We start from the raw sequence: 14,919 nt of genomic DNA on the forward strand, positions 1-14,919 counted from the left end.
TTACAGACACACCACTGCTTCAGCCATGCAGCCTGTTCTGTTTTACGGCAAGGGCAGGTGAATGTGCAGGAGGAGCTGAACCATAGCAGCTGGTGAAGGAGGGGAGTCCTGCATTCATGAATGTCTCAAATTCTTTGAATTTAAAGGAAGCTGCGCTGCCCTCTTTGTCCGCATATCTCTGGAAAATAACGATAATCTTCTCCATGGATCGCTCTGTCTCTGTGGAGTCGCATGTTCTCATCTGGGCCATGGTGCTAGGAGGGTCCGCAGACTCACAGAGGGCTGCTGGGCTAGGTGAGTGGAGAGAGCTGAACCAGAGATATGCGGACAATGAGGGCAGAGGGCAGCGCAGCTTCCTTGTACTTCAAAGAATTTGGAACAATAGCAGCTGTTCATGTCTGCTTGTACTGATCTGTATCAGGAACACAGAGGCGCCAAAAGGATAAAACTATGTACACACTCGCTTAGATAACAGATCAGCTGCTCCTGTTCCACTGCCTGAGGAAGTGGGCTGTGTCCCACGAAAAGCATCACAATTATTGGAGTATAATATAAAAAGAATATTTTAGAAACCTTTATCTTGTGCAATCTTCCATGGGGAGGCGAGTACCTCTTCCCCTACTTTAAATTTTAACATTGGATTTCTCTATTTGTACTGATCTGGCACGTCACTGAACCATGATGAGACATCTGTACCAACCTTAGACTTTTACGTGAGACAATCGTAAATAAGCAAGGACAATTTACCGTATATTTGTAGCTTAAAGGTTTGAGTGAGTTGCTCATGCTAAACAGGTTCAAGGCACAATAAAGAAGAAATAAAAACAATCTGCCTGAACTGAAACCAAAGTAAAACCTTCTGTAAAAATAGCTTTCCTCCTCCCTTTGTAGGTTGGCTGCTGCTCTCCTGCACGGCCCTGAATGCAATTTATGCAATTGTAAAGAAAAGACTGAGCCTGAACCCTGCCTAGCTGGAAGGATATGTACATCTTTGTGGAAAAATTGAGTTTTACACACCCAGAAACTGTATCAGAGAATCTAACCATCCAGCAATCATCCACAGGGCTTACTTATAACACAGAATGAGAGCAATCAGATGGTAAAAGCACAGCAGCCAGAAGTGGCCAGCATCAGTAGCGCTGTAAATTCTGATTTATGCCTATGTTCTGCTTGGCTGTTATGGGGCATTACGCTTCAACCTTTGCTACTAATTACAGCCTGTTCATTTTAAAGTGCTTAACATATTGGTGCATGGCCTTTTTATGCCACTAAATCCCAGCTAGCTCAAAGATACAGTAAGGGCCATGGCCCACTACAGCAATTTAAGCCGCTTTTCATATTTGCCTACAATTCCAAAACACTAGGCTAATGAATGTTAATGGAGGTGGTCCCACAAGAGCGATTGGCGATTTGCCAAAATCACAGTCGCCCTTCATGCAGCAATATTGAATTTCATAGAGTAAAGCAGAGCCCAAAATCGCTTTCCTATTAATTGCTCTACTTTTACGCTGCAAAATCCCTCTCAGTGTTTTGATATCGTCATGGGACAGTCAGTGACTTCCTTAGCAGCTCGGTACATTCTAGGGACAGTCGTATGATCGATGCTGCATAAATTCCTGCCAGACATATTAAGCGCCAGAGATTAATAATTTATTTTACTGAGACTCATCTCCAGGAGCATTTATGAAGAAGCAAGTGGTCAATTATACCTCACTTCCTGTTTAAGCTGACACAGGAAGGAAAAGATAAAATCACATGACTGCAACCTGCCAATCAAGGACTACAATTCAATCCCCAGATCGAATCCATGTAATCACTCTAGTCCACAAGGGTCGAACTCCAGTCATGGAGGGCCATATCCATATCGGTGTTTAGGATGGACAGAGGAATGGAGAAGGGCTTTCTACTTGATGGACCACACCTTCCCTGATCCAGTCCCATCAATTAATTTGAGCTGTGCCAAAAATGTGTGAGGACCTCGGCCCCTGAGGATTGGAGTTCAACATCTCTGCTGTAGACTATAAATTGATCTCTATCAATATATAGTACTAATATGTTCCGTTATGAGGCTATTGTGTCCAAACAAAGGTTAAAAACATAATTTACTGCTTCTGTTTCCAGTGTATAGACTAGTAAAAAAAAAGTGCAATTTTCTTTTATAGCAGAAAACATTCACAATATGAAGATTATAATTACATTTCCATATGCTTGTGTTCATATCAGCAGGACACAACTTTTCCAAAAGGAAACCAAAGGGTTTGTAGATCATGTAACTACACGAGGACCCTCACAGATGTGTGTATGGTCACGGCACTGCAGACCAGTATGACAAGTGCCAGTTATATGCCGCAGTACACAGCAACCAAAACTAAGTGTGATAAACCAGCCAGTTACTGCTCCTGCCAGCCTTGTATTTAGAATTTATCTGTAAGGCCAGGTTCACAGTGGCCGTTGTGTTACCCTTATTACAGCAGGAACACAACGCAACGGATCAAGACAGCGGCGCAGCATGCATTGTATCGGGTACAGTGAAGCATACAGTCAATGAAAAGTATGCTTCACACCAACTGTTAAATGGACACGTTTAGAAGTAATGCACTGCAAGCAGCGCATTATGATGCTGCAACCAGTTGTACCACATCGCTAGGTGGTGAGTTGTAGTGCGGAAAGTTGCTTTACAAAGCAGTCATTACATCGCACTGCATCACTTGGGAAAAGGAGTCAGAGTGTATTCAGGTCCATTCACTGTGCAATGGGTATCTAATTCATCTTTTGTGCAGTTTCCAGAAACCATGACGCAGATAAGACAGGCACCTATGAATTCAGTCTTTAAGGGGACCGTAAAATGACAATAAGGCAGCCAGTTTAACTTACCTGGGGGCTCATCCAGCTCCCCTGCAGGTCTCCTGGTCCCCTGCCGTTGTTTTGCTCTTCTTCCTTCAGCCACGGTGCTCCGCTGAAAGCTGCATGCGGGCCTCCTGATTGTCCTCCTGTGGTTATGGGAACAAGGAGGCGCACGACTGGGCATGCTCAGTAGTCTGTGACTGGCCCAGATGGCCAGCTTTCAGAGGAGCATAGCGGCTGAAGGGAGAAGAGCGGTACAACAACGAGGAACCAGGAGAACTGCAGGTGGCTGGAAGAAGGCCACAGGTATGTGGCCATCTTATTGTCACTTTAACTTAAAGTGTAAGTATATTCTAATTTCAGAAGCTTCTGAGCCAGGATCCCTTTGATAATTAAACATGTGTTGCTATAATATAATGCCCTGTGTTAAAAATCTAGAAAACCCAACATCTGTTGACTGCACTGAGATTTACATGCATTAGACCATTAGTGTAAAAAAGAACAATATGTTGGTACAAAAGTGAGATGGACAGGTAAGGCCTCTGAGCTCCGCCCCCAGACTGGATCCAGGACAGGTAAGGTCTCTTAGCTCCGCCCCCAGACTGGATGCAGGACAGACAAGTCCTCTCAGCTCTGTCCCCAGACTAGATGCAGGACAGACAAGTCCTCAGCTCCGCCCCCAGACTAGATGCAGGACAGACCAGTCCTCTCAGCTCCGCCCCCAGACTGGATGCATACCGTATGTAACATTACACCAGACCTAGTACAGGCATTTACATGGCTTCAGACAATCGCTTTCTTTAGCACAGCTGCCACAACCATATCAGCTACAACATTAACACAATTACTTGAGTGCAGTTTTCTTTGGTAAGTGCCCCTTGTGACATAAATAAAAGTACCATTGGTAAAGTAATGTCTTTTTCCAAGTTGATCAGGATCATCGCTATCCCTCTGAATAAACTGAAAACTGTATAAGATTGTGTAACATGCACATATGGCTTGTACCAATGACAGAACTCTGTGCAAGACTGATAGTTGAAATCTAGGCCAGTTTAAAAACACAATTTCAATTCAATTATGCATTCAATAAAAATGCACCAAGTCTGTCTAAGTAAACGCTGTCAGTGTAGTACCAGATTCAGTCTATATATCAAGTCCTGAGATCCCTTTCACAGCTGCATTCAGGCTGGCAGAGGGAGGACTACTGAGAGCCAATCATCCTCTGTTACATAGGACAGTGCTGCAGAAGTAACAGTGGATGTTTGTTTACAGTAGGGAAGAACACAGTGAGTGAAATGTTCACTGTTCCACCAGCAGGTTGAAGGAGGGGCTGTGCCCAAACTGCCACTCTATTGCAGAGGTCAGAAAGGGGAGGTCACACAGCTGATTTCATTGGCTGTTTTGCGTAGTTCAGCTATCTGAATCACAGGAATGGATGGACAGAATAACAATTGTTTTGGACATTTCATATTCACTGTATTTCATTATTGGTTGTATACCTGGAGGGCCACTTTAAATGTAAGCTCCACCTAAAACATATTTTAGTTTTTGATGGGCACTGATCTTTCTAATCTCAAACTGGCTCCTCACAGCTCTTACAAAGCTCCTGTGAGTCCATATATGTTGGATTCCTCGCCCACAATGAAGGCGTTCCATTTCTTAAACCTGGATTCCCCATTTATGTAGCATATTTTGCAAACAATGCCAACTGGCCTGGAATGGAACACAATAGCTGCACAGTGTGGTGGGGATGCCTCCTCCCTGCAATATAGGAAGCAAACAGATCTCAGCCTCATACTAGGTCTGGGGAATCATCTCCTCTGTCCCAGAACTAACAAGCAACCCAGGAGTCACACAGAACGGTCGCTATAGGACTCAAGCTTCACAATACAGAATACGTTATCAGAATGGAAAGCACACTAATCTTTAAAGAGCCTGTCTGGCTAAAAGCACTGTGTACATAGTAAGTGCACAGAGCTCCCCCTGCTGGAGTGTTCCTGGCCCTTGCTGCAGCATCTACTAATCAATGTAAGGAAGTCCCAATCTTTCACTCTCTCGGATGGAAAAGCAGCAAGAGTGACGCTCCCTCACCCGGGCAGGCCTGGAAACTCCGGGAGAGTGCAGACTGAAGGTGACCTTTAACCATGCAATCCCACGGACGATCGATTATTTCTGATCGGCACAGCAATCGATCGGTCCTATACGTGGCTGAAAAACGTCAGCCTTTAAAAACACAGTCCCCGGGAGATCTAAAACGTGATCTTCACAAAATGCATGATCATTTTTGGGTTTACTGACCTTATGGTAAAAGTATAGCTGCCCTACTTAAAGCAATGGTCCATGGGAAAAATGTTCAATGTTCTAGTTTGTTCATTGCAGTGGAAAAAAATAAAATAAAAACAATCACACAAACACACAATGTGCACAACCTGAGGCCCGGCCTCACAGAATCCAGGCAGTATCTGCCCAGTCCGGTCCTTCCAGACAGATAGTATCACAGGTGCGGGATGGAGAACCATTTTCTGGATTATACTGCATCAACTGGTACCAGGAACTTGCACAGGGAGGAGCCATGTTGTGGGTGGGATCAGTAACGAGCCAATTAGCTGGCTAGCTAGGGCTTATTGACTGCATTCCTGTGAGCCAGCTTTCTACCCTCAAGATGGCTGCTTCTGTGCCGTGCTAGTGGCTAGTATAACCGCTAAGGCCAATTCCAGTGTATGACAAAGTCCTGAATAAGAAATCTATCCTCCCAATGAAGACCAAATCCGCCACATTCTTGGAAACCCTTCCCCATCCTGAGATAATGGTCAGCGCTTGAGTGAGGGACTTCTGTTCTCCATGTCACGGTTGTCTTTCTGTAGTGCGGATAGAATCTGGAACACAACAGATAAGGACAGTCACAAACTTGTCACATATCATGAGGAATGATATTAAAACATGCACGATACTGAAGAGTAAATAACATTTGGACTGTCCCTGGACACCCTACAATCAATCTTTGGCAGCCTTCATTCTGTTCTAACCATGCACGACCCAGCTCAGAGGAAGAGATGGACATGTCTAGGAGAACTCACGGAAAAGCATGTGATTAGTTTGGTCAGCTGATAGACATGCAAGTCTCTGATTTGCTAGTCATGACCATGTGTTAAAGTGGGATGTGATCACAGGAAATCAGAGCTTTTCAAATCTATCAGCTGATGAAACAAATATGTTTCACCACGGGTTCTCCCACACATAACCATCACTACTCAGAGGGAGAGCAGCAGCAAAGGTAGAGGGGGGGGGGGGGGGGTAAGCATTTCCCGGTCAGTAGATCCCTTATCAAAGTTCTGCCCTGTGTATCCTGGCTCTTGCTAACTGAATCCCTGACCTTATTAACTTGTGACTGCAATTTTTGACCTTTCTAGTCCAATCTAGAGAGCCAGAATTCTGCCAGAATTCTGTCTTGGTTCTAGAGGATCAAATATTGTTTTTTTACTCAATGACATGCAAACAATTTATAGCTTTTATTGGTTGATTTTCGGTCTCTTTTCATTAAAATGTAAAACCTTAAAAAGTTCAAAGAGGGGTTATTTTAACCCTTTCTCCTCTTTTGTCAGACTATTGGCCTCAATTCACTAAGATCGTGCTGGAGATAATAAGGCAAGAGAAAACATGCCACCGCACAGTGAGAGAGTTATCGTATCTTTTCATTCCTTATGCTGGGTACACACGTTGCGATTTACCGCTCGATCCACGGGATCGATTATTTCCAACATGTTTGATCGGGTTTCAATCGATCTAGCCGTCGATTTTGCATTATAAGTATGCAAAATCGACGGCTGTATCGATCGAAGCCTGATCGAACATGTCGGAAATAATCAAATCGTTCCCGAGGATCATTAAGTTTCCTCCTCTGTAGTAAAGTTACCTCCTCTGTAGTTATTTTCACACACAGTTAATTAACAGCCGGTCTTTAACTTTAGAATTCTGGAGTTATTTTAAGGATTGGAGAGTTAACTTAAAGACAGAAGAGTTAACTTTAGGTTTGCCTGAGGTAAAATGTTTCCTGAATACTACATGCCTCGTCACCATGGTGATAACTATAGAAAAGTTATTAAAGACAGGAGATAAGCTTAGTGAATTGAGGCCAATGTCCGAAATTGCCATTTTCCTGAATGGCTCCAATGTAGGACGTGATAAAACGTGCTGCTGCTAGGTGGCACTGTTGCTGAATAAAATCCGACACAGCATCATCCTGTACTGATCAGAGTGATGGACTAAGTCCAATACGCTGATCGCTGCCAGCCCTACCCACCGGCGATGTGCTACATACTGTAAATATTAAACTCGCGCATCAGGCTTGTTGCAAGGGCGTCGCTGCCACATCTGGTCCCTCACGGCATTCTTCTGGATTAAAGCGTTGGACAAAGTCAACAACAATATTACGGTGACGCTCATGCAAGGGGGTGGAGCTACACTGTCCAAGCTGGTGCTGGCCCCACCCCCCACCACTGATCCCAGGCCCCGTCCTCTTTCCACTGACATCGGGTATAGAGCCTCTGGGTCCCTGATCCTTTCCCGATCACCCATGTCCCCTGCAACACCCTGGGGAAAAAAAATAGGTGCTGGGGGACGATGATGTGGGTGATCAGGAAAAGAGACTGTAAAGTGTTAAAGTGGACCTCAACTTAGAACTTCCTTTCTGCTCTAAAAGATAAGCAACAGCATAATAAACTTTAAAGAAAAACATTTCTGCGTTACAGCTGATACAACTCCTGAAATAAATCTGCAGTGTGTCTACTTCCTGCTTTCATGGAAACAGACATAGGTTTAACATCCTGTGTTTACAAATTGCCTGCTCTGCCTAGGAAGCCAGTTGGCACAGCTGAGAGATCAAATTGCAGTTGTGACTAGTCACGGAGGTGGAATTAGACAGGCTACTCTCTAGGACCCGTTTCCACTAGTGAATGGGAGCCAAAATGATGCGATGCGGCTACACATTACTTCTGCATCTCCCGATGCGGAAGTGAATAGGAGGAGACAGGATGCAGCCGTGTGAGAATCTGTAGCATGCTGCAGATTCTCGGATGGCTCCACATAACCAGCACACAATGGAAACGGTTCCATTGCCGTGCATTGGTTTCAGTTCGGCCGCAGTGTGTAATGGAAATGGGCCCTAAATACATACAGGCTGCATTTCTCTCTGTTTTCCTTCTGTCCTGTGCAAGAGTTCAGGTCCACTTTATAGAGTAACTGTCGGGCATAAATTCAAAAATTAATTCTTTATTTTTATCTGGTAAACAAGTAATACGGATGCTAACCAGGCAATCCAAAAGTTAAAATCTCTATTACTTTTCTTGTTTATAAATGATCATTCCCCAGTTTACCTGACTCTTATTTGGTACGTTGCCGCACAAAGGAAGTTGCAAGGCATGCTGGGTTGTCTTTTTTGGCTTCTGTATCTTAGTTAAAGGGACACTGTAGGGGGGTCAGGTCCCCCGCAGACATCCTGTGTTGGCGCAGCCACTCACCGATGCTCTGGCCCCGCCTCCAGTTCACTTCTGGAATTTCAGACTTTAAAGTCTGAAAACCACTGCGCCTGCATTGCCGTGTGCTCGATCCCGCTGATGTCATCAAGAGCGCACAGCGCAGGCCCAGTATGGTCTGTGTCTGCGCAGTACACTCCTGGTGACATCAGCGGGAGCGAGGACACGGGCGTGCAGGCGCAGTGGTTTTCTGACTTTAAAGTCAGAAATTCCAGAAGTGAACTGGAGGCGGGGCCGGAGCATCGGTGAGTGGCTGCGCCAACACAGGATGTCTGCGGGGGACCATTAGAAGCCCCGGGTAAGTTCAGCTCATTTTCCCCCGACCCCCCCTACAGTATCCCTTTAAGTCTGAGGGGAAATAAAGAAGCAAAAAAAAAAAAAAAGACAACCCAGCATTCCCTGCAACTTCCTTTGTGCGGCAACGTACCAAATAAGAGTCAGGTAAACTGGAATGATCATTTATAAACAAGAAAAATAATAGAGATTTTAACTTTTGGATTGCCTGGTTAGCATCCGTATTACTTGTCTACCAGATAAAAATAAAGCATTGTTTTTTGATTTTGTGCCCGGCAGTTACAATTTAATAGCAGCAGCCAGGCCCAAGATAGTCGTAGAGGAGTAATCTGCAATCGATTTCACTTTTAAAAAGGACTAACCAATCATCTTCTACACTGGCTCTCTCTCACGGTTTTTAAACTCTGCTCACATGATCACGTGTTAACGTCAATCAGTTCCCTGCCCGGCACACTAGAAGAGAAGGACTATACCTATTTGCTTACTAGCTTCAAACACATATTCAGTATATTTTGTACAAGGAATTTGATGAACATACAAATGTGTACAAAGCCATTATCCCCAGTGCAATAGATCCCAGCCCCGTACCTGTGACCACTTCTTATTGCGGCTCTGCATTTGGATGGAAGCGATTGAGGCAAAGAGATCTTCAGGGGTTAAGTCCTCCGGGAGTTTGGTAAGAAACTGGGCAATGTGAATGAAGTCCATTCTAGTTAAAATGTCTTCGAACAGTTTCAGTATTCCCAATGCAGTGCTGAACAGGAACTCCTCCCCGTCGCGGCAGAAAACATCCCACACTCGGCACGCCAGGTCCAGCGGTAGAGATTTACTGTACAGAGTAAATATCCTGCAAGGAGGAAGCACAATTCACACACTCAGTCTGCATCAATACCGATTACAGGAAGTCTGAGAAAAGATTCGTGTTACTGGCCCTGTCTGGTGAGGCTGAACACTCAACATTACATTTTATCTCATGGATCCGTTAATTCTTTGGGCCACAAGTACGTTCTGCGGGAAACCTGTCGCTTTGCTCTGTTGTCACTGAGGGACATCAGATTGCCAGCAGTGAGTATCTGGGAACCTGTAACCCCCTGTAGGGTATCACTGGGGCATTTACCAGTCAAGTCATATTTAGGGAAGCATATTACGGATATTGGTCAGATCAAAAGGATCTAATAACTTGACCACCCCCGGAGTTCAACTAAAAACCTTTGGAGCCAGAGCTTTGGGTCATGCTGCCTCTACTCTTTGGAATGCTTTGCCAAACTTAATCAAGACAGCTCCAACCCTGGACATGTTTAATTCAAAACTGAAGAGCCACCCGTTTTGTCTAGCATTTATGATTACCTAACTTTTTCCCCCGGTACACATCACTATGTACTGATCTGGGACAAGCTTATGCACTTTGGGTTCTATGGGAGAAAAGCAATTTACAAATGTTTTGTTGTTGTTGCAATAGATCATCAAAAAAACAAACAAACAAAAAAACATAAAAAAGTGTTAAATCGGAGTGCAGCCATGATACTCTGGTTGCAAAGCATGCTGGGTTTTCTGTATACAGCTAGGACAACCATACTCCATATTTTTTTATGAAAGAGGAGAAAGGGTGTGATCCTGCTCTGAGAGTCAGTCTGCAGTGTAAATAACCATGATTTTAGAAAAGTAGCTGTTCTGTGATCTTGTTTAAGATTTCTGCATTGAATTTGCCACCTCCCAGTTAGTTTTAACAAAAATATCTAATTGTTTTCCCAGACTATATTTTATACTTTTATAGGGGACAAGATAAGAAAGGCCCAATTATGAGCTTTCAGACTCTTGAAAATATGCAGTATCCAAAATAGCCAGCAGATGTCAGGTTTGTCTTACTGCAATATCCTGAGAATTTCTATTACTTTTATGGAAAGCAAAAATTTGCTTTCTTAAAACAAAAAGTATTTGCAATAATTCAGGATGGAGTGAGCTCAAGATATCTTCCAGTGCATCACTGCTGAATATATGCAAATTACCCATGCATATAAATATGCAAATGTTACTTGCGCTGCCACACTAAGCTGTGCTGCTTGAGCAGTGTAACTTAGTGAATTAACCCCTACTAATTTGTCTGTGAGGCAGATGTAGCCATCAAAAGAGCCACATCTGGCTCCCGAGCCATAGGTTCCCTACCCCTGCTGTAAGCCCTGGACTTCAGTCGGTTGGTGTATAGGAAGTCCAGAGGTGGCAGGGGAGATCCGATGATCCTCTCTGCAGTGTTAATGACTCTTTGAAGTTTGAGCCGATCACTTGCGGATGCGCCAGCGTGCCAGACAATGGAGGAGCAGAGGATGGACTCAATTGTGGCAGTATAGAAATGGGTCAACAGTTCCTGCGGCATACTACCCAACGTCCTCAGTTGCCTCAGGAAGAACAGTCTTAGCTGAGCTTTCCTCTGGATTATGTTGGCGTTCTCACCCCACCGCAGATAGTTTCTGATATTGGTACCCAGGAATCAAGCACTCACTCTGGGGACATCAAATCCCTCGATGAAGATAGGGGTAGGAGCGGGAGGGCGCTTCCTGAAGTCAACAACTAATTCCACTGTTTTTGTTGCATTTAGTACTAGTTTGTTGTCTGAACACAATTTTAAGCTTAGTCCTGCAAGCCTAGCCCAATCATGACTCAATACAATACAATAAAAGTAAAGCCTCATCTACACTGTACAATTTTCCATCAGATAAACGGATCTATTTGTTGGATCTAATAAGAAATTGCATAGTGTGTAAACATCCACATTTTTTTCAGATCAATTTTTGCGATAGATTTTGCTTTGAGAAGTACCCAAAATCTATTGCAAAATCTAATGCCTGGTACACACCATGCAATTTTCCATCAGATAGACTGACGAAACAATTATTTCCGATATGTCCAATCTGATTGTATATTGTTTTTCTGATTGATTTTGTATATAAGTGATCAGAAAAGCAATAAGAAAAATGATTGGTATCAGGGCCTGTCGGAAATAATCGATTCGACCAGTCTATCTGACGGGAAATTGCATGGTGTGTTTCAGGCATTACACAATCCGATTGGACATTATCGAATAGATCAGTGTTAACACACACCATACACCATACAATCTTGGTTGTACAGATGTACCAAATCTATGTAGTATAAGGGCCAACAGATTGAAAATACCTTAAATGATTGATTGGATAAGCTCTTATACTACATGAAAGGGGTAAAATTGAACAAAGAAGATTGTATGGTGTGTGTGTTGAGCCTTAATAGATCCAATCTGATGGAAAATTGTACCGTGTAGATGAGGCTTAAAAATAACCCGAGGTGGATCTTTGGTGGGGAGATGGGACACAGAGGCTTGTTCTCTGCCTCCTGAGGTCCTCCTGACATGCCTCTGTGTACCCACACCACCAATCTCTGCCCCCCCATCGAGTTTAGCGACAATACCTGTCGCTAACTCGGAGGTAAATAAAGGGTAGAAGAATTCCCTATTCAAAATGCCCGCCAGGGGCATTCCTACAGGGTTTCCCGAGCTATCATTGGACAGCTCTCTCCCCTAGACTGCACCCCCTGCCGCTCCCCCGCCTTCCTGCACGCTATGAGAAACACACAGTCTCAGTGCAGCGTCATGACCCAGGTGTCACGCAAGTCCAAGAGGGCCACTGCGGCCCACGGGCGCGGCTGTTTTTGCGGCTACCTGATCCCCTCAGCCCTGCGGATCAGGTACCTATTTTATTTATTTTTAATTTTTTTTTAGACAACCTCGGGCTCTTTAAGAGTTGCAGGGAAAATGAAAGAAAAAGAGGAGGAAAAATAAAGAGAAGAAAGAAAAGAGAAATGATCCACCAAAGGAGGCATAAAAGTCCTCTATCACCTTCATCGTCACTCTAATGGATTGTAAAGTCCACAATTCTAATAGATTTTCATCGGATGATGCTTAGGTCAACACCAACAAAGTGATATATTGAAAATATTGGGTAATATATGAATGTCAGAAATGAAAGCCTTCACACAAGCCAGTGTAAACTGCTAGGAAACACTGATGTAAGCTTACCAGTCTATTAGGTAGATATCTGGTGTCAGATTGTTCTTTTTGAAGTGCGCAAATAATCTAGGCAGATTTTCTTCAAAAAATACTTCAAATGCTGCAAAGTAAGTTAGCATCTGCAAGAACAAACAACGGCATGTCACCACTTACAATCACTCTTTACCTAGGCAAAGCAAAGTCAGGCAAAACACACACCATACATATTGTAAATTATATGTAAATATTTACAGTATAGAACTTGCAAGTCCAGTCTGGCCGATGATAATCTATAGCTGTGAAAATACATTTTAATGTAAACTCTAGAAACCGTAGGTGTGACTTGAAGCTGAACTCTGGGGGTGGTGTCCTAGATCTGTGTAGGTACTCTTTTGCAGTCTGTATAGAAGCTGCTTGATTAGCTAATGCAAAGTACATGTGTTCTTTTGATGTACCTGATCTGCAATTTTTTTTATACCTGCTTTGTGTGCCTTTGCTGAATTGTACCAAACTGTGCAGTGCCAACAGGATTCTGGGAAGTATTTGGAGGCCACTGTACACACGCTGGGTTCTCAGCAGAGTCTGCCTTGCCCAAGAACTGCATAGCTCCCAACTGTCCCGCTTTTGGAGGGACAGTCCCTCTTTGGGAGCCCCTCTGTCTCTCTTTCTTCCTCATCTGTAACTCTTTCAGGACTTTGTCCCTCTATGTAAATATATATTTTTCTCTACTATAAAAGTGTGTTTAATTGACTCAATGTTAATATGAAGGAAAATGAACCAGGATAGAAAGGATCAGTGTGGTTTGAATTATAAAACAACATTTTTTAAAATGAAATCTTTATGGTATGCGTGAGTAGGGGCATGATTGGGGTGTGGCTTAAGTGTCCCGCTTTCTCATCTCAAAAAGTTGGGAGGTGTGGAACAGTCTAGTGTGTGTACGGGGCTTTCATTTTAGTTCAAGTATAAGATGGCAGTCTCCATAGCTCTCTAGTGACATGCGCTTTCACTGCAGTGGACAAAAATTAAAGGCGCTATATAGATGAGTAGTGTGAATAGTAATGCTGGTTGTGAAAAAACGACAAATACATAAAATAAAACGTGTTTATCTTTTCCCTGCAGTTCAACATAACGATGTCATTAATGCGTCCAGTAGCCGGATACTTACAAGGCCATGGTCCACTCTGAAAAATGCCATCTGACAGGGTTTATTCAAGAGGTTTGAAAAAGCAATAAAGGCATCAGCAGTATCTAGGTTCAGGATCAGCACAGCAGCTATAAAAGACATGCCCTGTACCTGGAACACAAGGAGGGGGAGATGCTATCAGTGGACAGGAGAACAGCACCTTCCATACACAGCTAGGCACACAGCATACTGCTATCTATAAATAGGACAGCACATGAATTCAGTGAACCGCAGACTTACATAGCCAACGTCGGGTCTATAACACGTGTAGGCTCCTAAAATACTATGCAGCATGTCGTGGTAAGGGCCACCCTAAAATATGACAAACAAAACATCAAAACACTAGCAGTACACACAGCAACCAACTACCTACACTGCACACCACAGGCAGTTTTTCATAAACATTTTCATATTATTAACTTTAAGTGTAGCCGAATAGGGAAGCCTGTGAATCCTCCAAAGGCTTCCCAGGTCCTTCTGGAGACCCCTGTTGCCATGCATGGACCCCCAAAACAAGAGCTTGTGGAATATGTTATGGTGGCTGCACTCCCAGGTGTGTATGAGACAGTCAGTGCTGCCCCTAGGTGAGTATGGCCACTCTTGTGCAGTAAGCCAGAGCGGCTCTGTGCTACTTTGCAGGCGGGGCCATCCTCATGCAGATGCAGCACAAATGCACTCACTGCGGGAAGCATGTATGCAAACTTGAAGTAGATCCTGGACAGCAGCAGAGGCCACGAGGAGCCTCTGGAGAATCAACAGGCTTCCCTCCTCATAGGTGTCTCATTTTTTCCCATTAGGTTTGCCTCAGGCTTGCTTTAAGTGAGGTTCTGTTTACAGTTGTATTTAGTTCAGCTTTAAAAGACTCCTGTAGGGAGTCAGGGGAAAAAAAGAGAGTTGAACTTACCTTGGGCTTCTAATGGTCCCCATAGATGTCCTGTGCCCGGCAGCCACTCACCAATGCTCCGGTCCCCGCCTCCGGTTCACCTCTGGAATTTGCGACTTTAAAGTCTGAAAAACACTGTGCCTGCGCGGCCGTGCTTTCGCTCCTG

The 14,919-nt window shown here is 43.9% G+C and overlaps 1 protein-coding gene across 3 annotated transcripts in view; it reads right to left on the minus strand.

Annotated features, from left to right (window-relative positions):
• Positions 1-245: 245 nt before the first annotated feature.
• The window catches only part of TBC1D14 (TBC1 domain family member 14), a 184,426-nt gene continuing 169,752 nt past the window's right edge, over positions 246-14,919 (minus strand). For all 3 annotated transcript variants that reach the window (XM_068277011.1, XM_068277021.1, XM_068277030.1), the window contains 5 exons: positions 14,111-14,182; positions 13,853-13,981; positions 12,718-12,827; positions 9,258-9,516; positions 246-5,720 (listed from right to left, as the gene is read on the minus strand). In XM_068277011.1, coding sequence (XP_068133112.1) covers positions 5,655-5,720; positions 9,258-9,516; positions 12,718-12,827; positions 13,853-13,981; positions 14,111-14,182 — 636 coding nt within the window. In that variant the 3' untranslated portion in view covers positions 246-5,654. The remainder of the gene's footprint in view (positions 5,721-9,257; positions 9,517-12,717; positions 12,828-13,852; positions 13,982-14,110; positions 14,183-14,919) is intronic.

The sequence above is a fragment of the Hyperolius riggenbachi genome, chromosome 1 (assembly GCF_040937935.1).
Source record: "Hyperolius riggenbachi isolate aHypRig1 chromosome 1, aHypRig1.pri, whole genome shotgun sequence".
Lineage (NCBI taxonomy): Eukaryota > Metazoa > Chordata > Amphibia > Anura > Hyperoliidae > Hyperolius > Hyperolius riggenbachi.